The sequence below is a fragment of the Phyllobates terribilis genome, unplaced genomic scaffold, assembly GCF_046119375.1.
Source record: "Phyllobates terribilis strain yellow unplaced genomic scaffold, ASM4611937v1 Scaffold_17__1_contigs__length_24005725, whole genome shotgun sequence".
Classification (NCBI taxonomy): domain Eukaryota; kingdom Metazoa; phylum Chordata; class Amphibia; order Anura; family Dendrobatidae; genus Phyllobates; species Phyllobates terribilis.
In genome coordinates this window covers 16,168,086-16,183,633 of record NW_027362777.1, presented here as the reverse complement: position 1 = coordinate 16,183,633, position 15,548 = coordinate 16,168,086, and the positions used below count along the sequence as shown (strand labels likewise).

At 42.9% G+C, this 15,548-nt stretch overlaps 1 protein-coding gene across 2 annotated transcripts; it reads right to left on the bottom strand.

Moving 5' to 3' along the window:
* Positions 1-916: 916 nt before the first annotated feature.
* Positions 917-14,722, bottom strand: LOC141176118 (uncharacterized). Of its 2 annotated transcripts, XM_073660113.1 has the most exons (10): positions 14,656-14,722; positions 7,643-8,033; positions 7,477-7,547; positions 7,275-7,328; positions 6,960-7,109; positions 6,729-6,830; positions 6,522-6,645; positions 6,341-6,438; positions 6,046-6,136; positions 917-4,085 (listed from the first exon to the last, which is right to left on the bottom strand). In XM_073660113.1, the coding sequence occupies exons 5-10, from the start codon at positions 7,035-7,037 to the stop codon at positions 2,557-2,559; spliced, it is 2,022 nt and encodes a 673-aa protein (XP_073516214.1). In that variant the 5' UTR covers positions 7,038-7,109; positions 7,275-7,328; positions 7,477-7,547; positions 7,643-8,033; positions 14,656-14,722; the 3' UTR covers positions 917-2,556. The 2 variants fall into 2 exon arrangements, with proteins under 2 accessions (XP_073516214.1, XP_073516213.1); XM_073660112.1 differs by lacking the exon at positions 7,275-7,328.
* Positions 14,723-15,548: the final 826 nt, after the last annotated feature.

The following is a 15,548-nucleotide window of genomic DNA, read 5'->3' as shown; positions in this document are numbered from 1 at the left end:
ACAGGCTGCACCTCAATGGGGAGAAAGCAGATGTGCTGGGGAAAAAAAATGGTCAGATGGATGGAGGAGCTTTCAAACTAGGATCTGGGGGAGGGAGGGTAGCCGTGCAAATAAGGGGGTAGAATAGACAGAGTGAGACATTCAAGGAAAGTAAGGAGGTGAGTAGCAGTAATAAATGTGCTAATAGTATTAAATGTCTGCAGGCAAATGAAAGAAGTCTTGAAAACAAAATGAATGAATTAGACTCTTAGGTCAGCCACAGATTACAGAAACCTGGTTGGATGAAAGCCATGACTTGGTGTCAAACATAGATGGTTACACTACATTCAAATGGATAGGAAAGAAAAATAGGTAGACGGGTGGGTATTTTCGTTAAAACCAACTTAAGACCTCAAGCTCAATGACGACATGGGGGGCAGTTTCGACAATGTACAGCACACATGCCCAACTCTTGGTGATTATATTTGACCCACGACACCAGAACCACCACACCTATGTGGGGCCATTATTCTGCATGGAGGACTTTGTGGGATCCATTTTACTGTATGGAAAGCTTTGTGGGGCCAATCATACTGAATGGAGGACTTTGTGGGGCCCATTATTCTGTATGGAGGACTATGTGGGGCCCATTATACTGTATACTGGTTGGTCCACAACTTTGTCCAAGTTTTTCATTTTGGCCCTCTACATGTTTTGAGCTTTACATCCCTGATGTAAAGTCAGTATGGGTAATGTACATGGAAATGGCAATAATGGAAAGCTGCTAACTGGACTTTGCTACAAGCCTCCTAATATAGCTAAACATGAAGAGGATGATATGCTGCAACAAATTAAAAAGGCAACAAAAACAAGTCATGGTCAAAAGTGTTGGATCCCTTGAAATTGTGCCAGAAAATGAAGTAATTCTCCCAGAAAATTATTGCAATTACATGTTTTATTATACACGTTTATTTCCTTTGCGGTTATTGAAACAGCACAAGAAAACAGAGAAAAAAAAAGGCAAATTGAACATAATTTCACACAAAACCACATAAAATAGGTCGGACAAAATTATTGACACCTTGCCAAAATTGTGGGTAAACAACTCTGTTTCAAGCATGTGAAGCTTGTTCAAACGCAATTGTGGCAAGTAACAGGTGTGGGCAATAAGAAAATCACAGCTAAAACCAGATAAAAAAGGGAGAAGTTGATTCAATCTTTGCATTGTGTGCATATGTGTGGCACACTAAGCATGGAGAAAACAGAAAAAGGAGAAGAGAACTGTCTGAGGACTTGAGAACCAAAATTGTTGAAAAATATCAATAATTTCAAGGTTATAAGTCCATCTTTTGAGATCCGGATGTTCCTCTGTCCAATGTGCAACATAATCAATAAATTTACAAACACATACAGTCAAATATGGTGGAGCTTCAAAGAGGTTTTGGGGTTGTTTTGCTGCCTCAGGTCAGGTACCTTGACTGTGTGCAAGGAATCATGAAATCTGAAGATTAGCAAAGGATTTTGGGGCACAATGTAGTGCCTAGTGTCAGAAAGTTGGGTTTGCGTGCTAGGTCATGGGTCTTCCAGCATGACAATGACCCCAAACATACTTCAAGAAGCACCCAGAAAATGGATGGAAACAAAGTGCTGGACAGTTCTGACTAGCAATGAATCTGGATCTAAATCCCATTGAACACCTGTGGAGAGATCTTTAAATTGCTGTTTGGAGAAAAACTTTAAAATTTGAAAGTCCTCAGTGGAGGATACCATCTTTTCAGTTAGCCATTAGTCAGTAAGCTTTCTAGACTACTCAGGTCTTTCATCAGGCATAGTATAACACAAAATCTGAAGAGTCACATATTTATACACAACAGGGCACAGGAATAATGCAATAGATAAGACAAGTGACGTGAAGCAGAACTATCAGTTTCGGAAAGGGATAAGCAGTTGTGGCGGTAAATATGTGTGGACACAAGTAGATCTATTCTTTTTTTCTTTTTTTGGGTGGTGATGAGAATTCATCCTTGTTTTAAGTTTTTGCCTGGTCTCCCCTACATACAGACCCCCAGTTGGACATTTGCTACATATAATTAAGTACATTACATTAGTTGTGATGCAGCTGAAAGTCCCTGGGATCTTGTGGTCCTGATGTGAGTTGGGAATCTTTATCTTGTCCGTGGTCATTATAAATGGATGGGTTTTACGTACACAGTTGGTGAGGATAAATTTTGTAAGTTTCACCACAAAGGTGAAACTATCCTCCCGGTCAGTTTGCTTTCCCTCCCAGTACCTTTTAATTCTAACAGTGATGAGTTTCTGGGAGATTATACTTGTTCCTTTTATTTTTGGTTCTCCTTAGCTTGCCTTCTTTGCCCTATATGAATGTGTTTTTGTTTCTCATTCAGAGTTTTCATATTTTACTTCATACTTTCCTTTCCCCTTGTTGAGAGTGTTTTGCAGCCTCCTCTCTGGTTCCTCAGGAGGTATGAGAAACTCCTCAACGGCTTATTAGTTAGTTAGGTGTGTGGTGGCATTTTTAGTTGTGCAGCTAGGTTTTTTTTCTAGTTTCTACAGAGACTAGTTGGGTGTAGTTGCGGCATTCTCCCCTGTGTGGGTTCTCTGGTGGCTATCAAAATGCGCTTTCTGGTTAAAACATTTCCCACATTTTGAACATGAAAAAGGCTTCTCCCCTGTATGAGTTCTCTGGTGCTTATCAATATCTGATTTCTGGTTAAAACATTTCCCACATTCTGAACAAGAAAAAGGCTTCTCTCTTGTGTGAGTTCTCTGATGTTTGATAAGACTTGATTTCTCTGTAAAACATTTCCCACATTCTGAACATGAAAAAGGCTTCTCCCCTGTGTGAGTTTTGTGATGTTTGGTAAGAGTTGATTTCTCTGTAAAATATTTCCCACATTCTGTACAGGAAAATGGCTTCCCCCCTTTGTGAGTTCTCTGATGTTTATTAAGATATGATTTGTGTCCAAAACATTTTCCACAATCTGAACATGAAAAAGGCTTTTCCCCTGTGTGAATTCTCTGATGTTTGGTAAGATTTGATTTCTTTGCAAAAGATTTCCCACATTCTGAACATGAAAATGGCTTCTCCCCTGTGTGAGTTCTCTGATGTACAATAAGATTTGATTTCTCTGAAAAACATTTCTCACATTCTGAACAGGAAAATGGCTTCTCTCCTGTGTGAGTTCTCTGATGGTTGATAAGAGTTGATTTCTCTGTAAAATATTTCCCACATTCTGAACAGGAAAATGGCTTCTCCCCTGTGTGAGTTCTCTGATGTATACTAAGATATGATTTCTGTACAAAACATTTCCCACAATCTGAACATGAAAAAGGCTTCTCCTCTGTGTGGTTTCTCTGGTGCTTAAGAAAACTAGATTTCTGGTTAAAACATTTTCCACATTCTGAACATGGAAAAGGCATCTCCCCTGTGTGAGTTCTCTGATGTATATTAAGATTTGATTTCTGGTTAAAACATTTTCCACATTCTGAACAGGAAAATGGCTTCTCCCCTGTGTGAGTTCTCTGATGTGCGATAAGATTTGATTTCTCTGTAAAACATTTACCACATTCTGAACAGGAAAATGGCTTCTCCCCTGTGTGAATTCTCTGATGTGCGATAAGATTTGATTTCTCTGTAAAACATTTATCACATTCTGAACAGGAAAAAGGCTTCTCCCCTGTGTGAGTTCTCTGGTGCCTAACAAGATCTGATTTCTGATTAAAACATCTCCCACACTTGGAACAAGAAAATCTATTCTTCGCTGTGTGAATTTTTTGAGGTTTAAGAAAAGACTTTTTGAGAGGAAAACTATTTCTATATTCTGAACGTGAAAATGGCTTCTTTGCTTTAGAAGCAGTTTGTTTTTTAATGCTAGTTTTGTGACTTTGATTTTCCTTAGTAGTCGGTAATGAATCAGAAGACAGGACCTGTATCAAAGGATCAGATGACAGATCTTTGCTGTGAAGGGATGATGGTAAATCTGGAGAAATGTCATTCATTTCAATTATATCCTGTTGGATCTGAAAATTATCTGATTTGAAAACTGAAAATGTCAGCTGTCCCTCTGATCTCCTGGTACAGACATCTGCCAAGAATAAAACCAATTATTATTTTTAATAAAAAATCCTTGAATTTTATATTTTTGAACATTTCTACTTAAACTCTCCATAAAAAAGGCAAGTTATATAAAAAAAATTCACTTATTCACCAGGACAATGACTGTCTAATAGGAAACTTCATAGGATGGATCAGTAGAGCGAGTTCCACTGTTTTTTCATTCTGCCTCCAAAATATGGAATAAAAAGCCACCAAACAATGTTATGTAGGCGAAAATAATACCAATAAAAACTTCTACTTATTTGACAAAAAACAAGTCCCCACTCAGATCCATCATCTGTCAATGGAAAAACAGAGGTTTCCATATTACTAGTGGCTCAAAGGCTCTTGAAAAGCAACATGGTTTCCATAAACCAATCCAGCAATATCCACTCTCCCAAAGTCAGATCTCCCCCTCACTTCTGAGCTTTGCAGTAGTTTATGTGCCTAAGTCACATTCAGCATCCATGTATTTGGTATTACTATAATGAGAAGAACCCACTTAATTTACGGTGTGTGTCTCCTGGAGCACAATCTGGGCACTATGTGTTGGGTAATAAAATAGCATATTTGCAATTTTCACTCTCCAACATCCACTGCGTGCTAATTTCTGGAGAGTGACTGTAGAGTCAAAATAGTCACTTCTCCTATAAATTAATTCACTGAGGGTTATAATTTCCAAAATGGAGTCACTTTATGGGATTTCTACTGCTTCTGCAAAAGGTGTGTCCCAACTCCTCTGGGACGTCTACTTCTCCTCCTGCTTCGACTTGTGTGAGGTCTACTTTTGACACCAGAAGCCGCCTTATTCATTCTGCAGGCGGCGCTGGTGATGGAAGAGACGTCAGAACCAGAAGCTCTGCGAGGCGCAGGCTCTGCGCAGCCACTAAGATTAGGGTTGCAGGGACCAGTAGTACCATCCAGTTTTGCAGTATGGGTGTGTGTGCTGTCCAGCTGGAATAATCTGCTCCCTACTTCAGCCATTTGGAAAGCACCACACCCTACTAAAGCTGGAAGCATATTGCCGGAAGCTGCCAGATACAGCCTTGTTCTCCTCTGGGTCAGTCCTCTGTGATCAGCTCTCGGCTTGTGTATTTGTTTCTGTTGTGACCTCGGCCCGTTTACTGACTACTCTTGTGTCTTCTGATTTTGTATTTTCTCTGCCCTCCTGTTCTGACCCGGCTATCTGACTATTCTTCTTCCCATGTCACTCCACAGAACAGCAGGTAACACCGTGGCCCAAGCCTAGGGGTCTCTGTGTAAGTCCAGATCCATGTAGAGAGGTTAAAGGGTGATGAGGAAAGTAATTTGTGAAATATGTAAATGGGGTAGTTAAGGCAAGCCTGTTCATGGTAGCCATCTTTTCAGCTTCCATGTGACCATGAACAGTGCCCCCAATACATTGTGTCTGCAAACTATTCCAGCAAAATCTGCATTCCTAATAGCTAAATGTCGCTCCTTCCCTTCTTAACCTGCCATGTGCCCAGACAGTAGTGTACAGCTGTATATAGGGTATTGTCAAATTCAAAAGAAGTTGGAAAATAATTTGTAAGGTCCATTTGTTTCTTATTATCCTTTGTGAAAAATTTCAAAGTTATCACCACATAAAGTGACATCTGTCAGATTTGAAAAATGGGGCCTGATCATCTGCACATTCTGCGTACGCTGTCATTTGGCTTTGTAGTTTACAGACCTGGGCAGGTAACGGTCAGCATCATCTAATCCCAGGGGGTAGGTGGAACCTCCAGGTTGTAAGTTCTATAGAAAAGGGCTTTCACAATTTCCCAAAGTAATCTGAACATTTTCGGACGGAGGAGAATGTTGTGGTCTAGCGGCAAAATGGTGATCACACAATTGTGATACAGCCGGACTACACAAACGATAAAGCAGCCACAGCCGGTGACTGAGAAGAATCTGTGACTTCTCAGTATTCAGTGATTACTACTCACCTGGGTAGTCATATATAGGAATCTCCTCTTTACACCGCTCATCATCCCTCACATATGTCTCTGTAGTATTAATATGGGTCAGATCTTCACCCTGAAACAAATATTGTAAAAGTCACAGACAGATGGAGAAGTCACATCTATGATTGGCTCTAATCCTGCCATCTCCACCGTTCTCATTACACAAATATAAAACATAATAATGGTGGATAAAACAAGACTGAATCCAAAAATACAAAACCTTTACAGCCGTCTACACATCATAGGGGAGATCTCATGACTCCTTCTCTCCATCTACCTGATGATCCTGAGGAACATTGGGATCTTCTTGTTTACAGTCCTGTGGAAGAAGAGGACGGTGACATCTCTCTGGTGTTGTCCTCTTACTGGATAGATCTGGAGGAAACACATACAGGGACTGAATTCATTCTTTACATACAGATAATTATAGGCCGTGTGTATTTAGTCCTGTCTATTACCTGGTGATGTGAGGGGCTGGGGAACCTCCATCATGACGTCCTTGTATAGATCTTTGTGTCCTTCTAAATACTCCCACTCCTCCATGGAAAAATAGACGGCGACATCCTGACACCTTATAGGAACCTGACACACACAATGATACCGTCATCTCCCCGATCCCTTCATAGTGTTACTGTATAATGTCCCATCATTCCCAGCAGTGTCACCTCTCCAGTCAGCAGCTCAGTCATCTTGTAGGCGAGTTCTAGGATCTGGTCATTGATGTCCTCATGTATCAGGGGGTGAGGTGGAGGCCCCGTGATTAATCTCTGGTTATGGAAAGACACAGTAATAAATCTCACTCCAGACATTTCCAGAGTTCTCACCTCTCCAGTTCTGCCCATCTGTTTTTCCCATAGATAAGAATGATGTAATGTGACGTCATCAGAATCTCTCACCTCTCCAGTAAGCCGGAAGAGGATCTCTAGGGTGAGGTGTAATATCCTCTCCGCCATCTTGTCTCTGTCCATATCCATCTTTGATGGGTAAATCAGAAAAATTTTCTTATATAGAAGATCTTCACTGAGAGGATCCGATATTGTAGAGACCTGAAGGAGAAAAAGATAAGCTGATGGAACATTATAAAAATCCTGTGTAATAATACAACTATTGGAGATAATGAGAGGAAACATATAAGGAGATTTATTATTTTACAGTATTTAGTTTTCTTCTTTATATCTAGTAATAAAACCTTTATATTTTAGGACACATACAACAAGCAGTTTCTTCCTTGGAGTCTGCAGCTGAATACGTTTCTCATAGACGCACTGTCAGGGAAATATTGAGAAAATATTAACAATTTCTCCCAAACCCCTCTTAAACAGTGTATAATATTTCGTCAAACCCCATTAATGCGGATACAACATCATAGTATAGAGCAAGTATATATACAAATTGAAGAGAGGCGACACCTACTAGCCTCCTGGATGGTATTCAAAGGTAGGAATTCAAAAGTGTGGAGATATGGTGACACTGGTTACTTGGGTCTGCAGAAAAGAGCAGAGAGTGGCAGACTCAGAGTTAACAGCTGAGATGGACTGTAGAGGCAGAGATAGACCGAATAGAGCTGGACGTAGCATACCTGTGACCCCTAGTTCCTGGTTATAAGGTGGTACTGCACGTAGTGGCTTAGAGGAACGCGGTGTCCACCGCTAGTTCCTGGTGCTGTGAGCGTTGTCAGGGGCAGGATGGTATCAGCTGACCAATTGCCACCAATCCCGCAGTGCTGTGTAGTGTGCACTTCGGAAGTGCACGTGTGACGTCACCGGAAGTGACGCGTTGCTCCCAGGAAGCTGTGCGTTCCGCAGGCTGGTGTAAATGCGTTCCAGTGAGCCGGAAGTTTGAGTGCCAGGGAGAGAGAATGTGGGTTCCACCAGTATAGAGCATAAGACCCAATGGGCATGAGGCAGAGCCTTTGTTGGAGTGGAGAAGGATCCAGGAGAGGGGACAAGAGTGTGCCAGAGAGGAATAATCTGCAATAAAGGATACAATATATGAGTAGGATATGGAGATCAAAACATGTATATTATTGACCTATTCAAATTGAAGACCACATTTCCAAATGTCAAATACATTTCAACATAGGGTCACATAAGATCCCTGGGTGACAAGTTTCTCTATACCAATTGTTCAATGAGAACCAAACTCCAATCATAAAAAAACCTTATATAAAAAGCCAGTAGTTCATAGTCCCTATTAAGGCCTTTCGACTCTAAGAACTGTAATTCATGAATCCAGTAGGCTTATCTACGTTTGAGAAGGCTCACTCGGTCGCTTCCCCGACGTGGTGTCAAAACTTGTTCCAATAACTGGTATTTGAATTGAGAAATACTATGTCCTGCCGTGATAAACTGTTGGGGAATGGGTAACATTAGGTTTTTGCGCCAAATTGTGGACTTGTGCTTTGAAATCCTATCCATTATGGGCTGTGCCGTCTCCCCCACATAGATTCGGCCGAATGCACATTTAATAAGATATACCACATATGAACTGTCACATGTAAAGTACCCTTTGATGTTGTATATTTTGCCAGTTTGTGGGTGATGAACAATGCTACCCCTGAGGACATTGTTGCATTGACGACATTGGAGACATGGGAATGTGCCCATTTTGGGATTCTGCAAAAAACATTGTTTAGGACCTAGGTACGCTGCGCCCAAATCGGCACATACCAGAGAGTCTCTAATATTGGTTGCTCTCTTAAAACACGGTAGGAAGGGTTGTTGGAACGCAGGGATCGTGGAATAACCGGTTTGTAAGATGTTCCTGTGTTTCCTAATGGTTTTATGTAAGATGTAGGCGAAGGGGTGTAACGTGTGAACAAAGGGGATTCTGTCCTTCTGTCCTGTTTGGACGATCAGTTCTGGAATTCGACGCCTGGGGATGCAAGAAGCTAGGTGGATAGCCTCGTTCAGTGAATTTGGTCGACATTTCTTGTAACCTCTGATTGCGGATAGTTTCACTGGACACAATCCGTTTGACCCTCTGAAATCGTGATGTAGGTATAGATTTCTTCATCGACCTTGGATGATTGCTAGAAAAGTGTAATAGGCCATTGAGATCGGTGGGCTTGGAATAGTGGTCAGTTAGGTGGCCCTGTGTATCCTTGATCACCATGGTATCAAGGAAACTAACACGGCTTGAATCATATGTCATGGTGAAGCGTCTTGAAACCACAGACGTTTAATGTTGTGGGATTGATTGCATCAGATAAATGTCTTCTAATACATTTTTTTTAGCGACTCTGACGTGCATCCCACATATTATAGTTTACTCACTATACATTCTATTAAATGCACTGCTCAAAAAAATAAAGGGAACACTCAAATAACACATCCTAGATCTGAATGAAAGAAATATTCTCATTGAATACTTTATTCTGTACAAAGTTGAATGTGCTGACAACAAAATCACACAAAAATCATCAATGGAAATCAAATTTATTAACCAATGGAGACCTGGATTTGGAGTCACCCCCAAAATTAAAAGTGGAAAAACACACTACAGGCTGATCCAACTTTGATGTAATGTACTTAAAACAAGTCAAAATGAGGCTCAGTATTGTGTGTGGCCTCCACGTGCCTGTATGACCTTCCTACAACGCCTGGGAATTCTCCTGATGAGGTTCCGCAAACTCCTGGACAGTCTGTGTTGTAACGTGACGTTGGTGGATGGAGCAAGACATGACCCAGCTTTCGTCCTTCTCCATCACAGCAACATCCCTTTAAAAAAATATAAAAACTCGATACTGAGACTCTTGATCACGTCTGCTAGAGCATGTATTCCCTCGCTATGGAAAAGTAACACTATCCCGACAATCTCACTATGGTTCTCCAAAATAAATGAGATTATGTTAAGGGAGGAGCTCACCTACACGATCAATAACTCCCATGATAAATTTTATAAAACATGGTCCTACTGGAGTTTAAATCTTCCGCTGATAACTTTCCCCTATGAGGTCAAGGTAAAGTCTATACTTCAGGAGCCTCTCTGACGTTACCCTAACCCTTTTACCCATACATCCCTTCCCCCACTTCCCTTTGTCTTTGTGTATATTTGTGTTTTTGGTTTTAACTACTCGTTTTTTCTTTTATAACCCTTATTTGTTAACCAACATGAATATGTAATGACTTAATGTTTAAGTCAGAGTCACCACGCTGGTATATCCTAAAACACATTGAACCAATGTTCTACCAGCGACTCTACTTTGGATTGTGTTAACTTCTTTCATTTTGTTTTCAAATGTTTTGGAAATACTGGTTATTGTTATGGTTATGTGGTCATGTTTGACCTACTACTTGTTGCACAACTAGTACCCGGCGTTTGTATTTGTATTTCCTTTTCAAAACTTAATAAAGATAAATTTATAAAGGATAACCAAGTCACAATGCGTTTGATATTTGTTTCTTGAAAAAAAAACTAGGTGAAAGTTTTCCGCCTTTTTGGATACAAAACTCAAACAAAATATGTAAAAGAATTTACAAAGTCTGGAGGATGGATCTCAGACATCGAAAAAACTAAGTTTGAAAGAGATATCAAAGACGAGTCAAATTCAATTTACACATGGAAATGAAAAACCAAGAGCTACTGTTCTGAAATACAGGTCGCACAATAAATTCAAAGGAAATAGAGGAGAGCGGAGGTCAGCTTCACAAATCCTAATGTGTCCATGGGTTCCTCTAATTATAATTCTCTGAGGACTTATCTGATGTATCAGTGGGATCAACTAAAGACAGATGGAACAAAAATAAATTCTCAAGTATTCCCCACAATTCAGCACAAAACAACAGGCCGGAAGAAAGCTCAAATGTGACCGGACATGTGCGTTCCATGCTGGAGTGCATCACGGTCTCCTATCTGCGAATGCGCATGTCCGGAAGCATGCGTTCCACGCCGGATCGCATAATGGTTTTGGATTGCATACCACCAACATAGAAAAGTCCTATCTCTGAGATCAGCGTCATGGGAGACTAAAAACAAGTATTTCACATCCTCCCATCATGCAATAGGCACGTAGATCTACTTTATCACTACATAAAATATGGGATGATGGCCCACAGTATATTCCTAAATGATCACATTAGACCCCCATTGCATAATTAGAGATACACAAGGATCATCACATTTGCTAGTTACTAAATAGTATATGTAGGATATAACTGATAAGAAATAATTCTGATATAGAAGCTCAGATATCTCGATGACGTACAATAATATGTGAACTCCAATCACTGGGAACTGAGTAGCAATGAATAGAGTATAAAATCCAAAATGTAATCCGGAATGGGGCTGTATTCACACAAAACAAGCATAGGAAATTGGCTCATTCAGTCCCTTAGGGTCTAGTCAATCCAGTCTGGAAATCCACTCACTTTCCTTTTTGAGGATATATCTATTGTGATCACCTCCTATCACATTGGGTTTAACCACATCAATGATACAAAAGGAGATGTCTCTGGTTTCACCTCGATGTACACTATTCATGTGTCTCGCTAATCGGGTGTCCTGACCATGGCATATGTCACCCAAATGCCCCCCACCCTCCTCCTAGACTCCCTCTTGGTCTTGCCTACATAATCTGTCCAAACACAAAAAATAAAACAAGAACCGGCAACTTTGTACGGGGAAGACAATTGGTCCAGGAATAGTGTACCGATGTCATACAATAAAGAAGTACGTTTTACGGACCGGTGAGTGCTACCCTTTCTTCTTATTTGCTTACATGTTACCTACATAATCTAGGGGGCAGGTGCATGTGGCCATATATACAAGTCCTGAGGTTTTACAGTTGGAATAACCCCTCTGAAAAAAGTTTTTACTCGTGGAGGAACTCGAGAAAGATTTACATGGTCTCATCCAATTACATGTACAACATTCTCCACATCTAAAGAAACCACAGATTCTTCTATCTAGCCAAGTCCCCTTGGGTGCAGTTTTTTGGTAGAAACTATGCACTAAACGGTCCCTAATTGACCAACCCTTTCTGAAAGTTATTGTGGGAGTAGATCACACAGCACCCTCCGAGCTGGGTCGGCCACAAGTATATCCCAGGTCACTCTGATTGTCATAAGTTTTTCTTACTCGTGCTACCCCATCTTTTTCTTGGTCTCTTGGTTAGGTATGGAGGAGTCTGTTTCTCCCATTTTTCTGCAAACGATGATGTGGAATCCAAAATGTACCATGAGTACCCTATAATCCCTTAATCTGGTGTTCAGGTCTATTGCCAGTATATTAAAATCTGTGACATTATGGCAGTACCTTCTCAACCATAAAAATTGACCCTTGGGTATTCCTCTTTTTATGGGGATGGGGTGGTGGCTATTCCACTTCAATAGTTTATTAGTGCTTGTAGGTTTATGGTAGATGAGTGTTCCTAGGGTCCCATCCCGTTCTATCTAGATTAGTACATCCAGGAAAGTCAACTGGTTATAATTAAACTCCGATGTAAATCTCAGGCCGACTCTATTGATGTTCAGTTCTCTGACAAATTCAAAAGATTGTTCACTCGTCCCTGACCAGATGATTAAAATGTAGTCTATATATTTGTACAATACCCCAATATATGAATGCCATCACTTATGATCATCCCTGAATATTGTGGATTCCTCCCACCAGCCAAGGAATAGGTTAGCATACGAGGGGGCACAAGGGCTCCCCATCGCAGTACCACTGAGCTGGTGGAAGTACTTCCTGTCAAAAATAAATAAGTTATGAGTAAAAGTTAATTTTAGAAGATCCTCCATGAAGTCATTATGTCTGCTACACTCTATTGATCTCGATTTCAATAAACGTCTTACTCCTCTGATACCATCATCATGCGGTATATTACTGTACAAAGCCTCGATATCTAGTGAGGCCTGCTCCCCTACATGCATGTATACATGCTCGAGGGTCTACATGTAGGGGAGCAGCCAAAGGGAAAACCAACTCCAGAGGGATTATTCCAACTGCAGGACCTCAGGCGGTACTGGGAGAACATTACACTGTGTGGGGGCATCATACATACTAAATAAGGGACATAATGGGGGCATTACACTGTGTGGGGGGCATCATACGTACTGCATAAGGGGCATAATAGGGGCATTACACTGTGTGGGGGCATCATACATACTACATAAGGGGCATAATGGGGGCATTACACATACTACATAAGGGGCATAATAGGGGCATTACAATGTGTGGGGCATCATACATACTGCATAAGGGGCATAATGGGGGCATTACACTGTGTGGGGGGCATCATACATACTGCACAAGGGGCATAATGGGGGCATTACACTGTGTGGGGGGCATCATACGTACTGCATAAGGGGCATAATGGGGGCATTACACTGTGTGGGGCATCATACATACTACATAAGGGGCATAATGGGGGCATTACACTGTGTGGGGGCATCATACATACTACATAAGGGGCATAATGCATTACAATGTGTGGGGCATCATACATACTGCACAGGGGGCATAATGGGGGCATTATACTGTGTGGGGGCATCATACATCCTGTATAAGGGGCATAATGGGGGCATTACACTGTGAGGGGGCATCATACATACTACATAAGGGGCATAATGCATTACAATGTGTGAGGCATCATACATACTGCACAAGGGGCATAATGGGGGCTTTACACTGTGTGGGGGCATCATACATACTGCATAAGGGGCATTACACTGTGTGGGGGCATCATACATACTGCATAAGGGGCATTACAATGTGTGGGGGCATCATACATCCTGCATACGGGGCATAATGGGGGCATTACACTGTGTGGGGGCATCATACATCCTGCATAAGGGGCATAATGGGGGCATTACACTGTGTGGGGGCATCATACATCCTGCATAAGGGGCATAATGGGGGCAGTACACTGTGTGGGGGGCATCATACATCCTGCATAAGGGGCATAATGGGGGCATTAAACTGTGTGGGGGCATCATACATCCTGTATAAGGGGCATAATGGGGGCATTACACTGTGTGGAGGCATCATACATCCTGCATAAGGGGCATAATGGGGGCATTACACTGTGGGGGGCATCATACATCCTGCATAAGGGGCATAATGGGGGCATTACACTGTGTGGGGGCATCATACATCCTGTATAAGGGGCATAATGGGGACATTACACTGCGTGGGGGCATCATACATCCTGCATAAGGGGCATAATGGGGGCATTACACTGTGTGGGGGCATCATACATCCTGCATAAGGGGCATAATGGGGGCATTACACTGTGTGGGGGCATCATACATCCTGTATAAGGGGCATAATGGGGGCATTACACTGTGTGGGGGCATCATACATTCTGTATAAGGGGCATAATGGGGGCATTACACTGTGTGGGGGCATCATACATCCTGCATAAGGGGCATAATGGGGGCATTACACTGTGGGGCAGTAAAGGGGTCCTGTACTATGGGAACAATACGTCTCCTCCCTTCCTGTCTCCATAGTTGGGTCGTATGTATCTATTACAGGAAACAGAACAAAAACCTTATGATTCTTATAAAGGGGCAACACAAGACCCCAAAAGAGTCTCCGTGCTGAAGGGGTTAATGCCCCCTGCGCCCAGTAATGGGGGTCTCCACATACCTCCTCCTGCAGAGCCGCCACCACATATATGGCTGCTGTGTGCGCACAGGAGCTGTGATGAGGTCACAGGAGGGGAGGAGTCAGGGGTCACATGATCAGGGGCCTCAGTGGATGCAGGACTCTGCTGTGCTGGTTGTCATGGTGCTGGATGAGCTGAAGTTTATGTGTGGGGTCAGGAGGGGTTTACAGTGTGGATGTAGCAGAGCCGCGTGTGTACGAGGTGTACGGAGCAGAGCCGTGTGTGTACGAGGTGTACGGAGCAGAGCCGCGTGTGTACGAGGTGTACGGAGCAGAGCCGCGTGTGTACGAGGTGTACGGAGCGGAGCCGCGTGTGTACGAGGTGTACGGAGCAGAGCCGCGTGTGTACGAGGTGTACGGAGCAGAGCCGCGCGTGTACGAGGTGTACGGAGCGGAGCCGCGCGTGTATGAGGTGTACGGAGCGGAGCCGCGCGTGTACGAGGTGTACGGAGCGGAGCCGCGCGTGTACGAGGGGTACGGAGCGGAGCCGCGTGTGTACGAGGTGTACGGAGCAGAGCCGCGTGTGTACGAGGTGTACGGAGCAGAGCCGCGTGTGTACGAGGTGTACGGAGCGGAGCCGCGCGTGTACGAGGTGTACGGAGCGGAGCCGCGCGTGTACGAGGTGTACGGAGCGGAGCCGCGCGTGTACGAGGTGTACGGAGCGGAGCCGCGCGTGTACGAGGGGTACGGAGCGGAGCCGCGTGTGTACGAGGTGTACGGAGCGGAGCCGTGTGTGTACGAGGCGTACGGAGCAGAGCCGCGTGTGTACGAGGCGTACGGAGCGGAGCCGCGTGTGTACGAGGTGTACGGAGCAGAGCCGCGTGTGTACGAGGCGTACGGAGCAGAGCCGCGTGTGTACGAGGTGTACGGAGCAG

What these genes read in the sequence shown, in the direction of transcription:
- LOC141176118 (XM_073660113.1), bottom strand. Translation starts at nt 7,037, where the DNA reads ATGGATATGGACAGAGACAAGATGGCGGAGAGGATATTACACCTCACC. An exon ending in CTGAGCTGCTGACTGGAGAG is followed by an intron (nt 6,646 to 6,728) that starts GTGACACTGCTG and finishes TGTGTGTGTCAG; the next exon opens with GTTCCTATAAGGTGTCAGGA. An exon ending in ATGTTCCTCAGGATCATCAG is followed by an intron (nt 6,137 to 6,340) that starts GTAGATGGAGAG and finishes TATTTGTTTCAG; the next exon opens with GGTGAAGATCTGACCCATAT.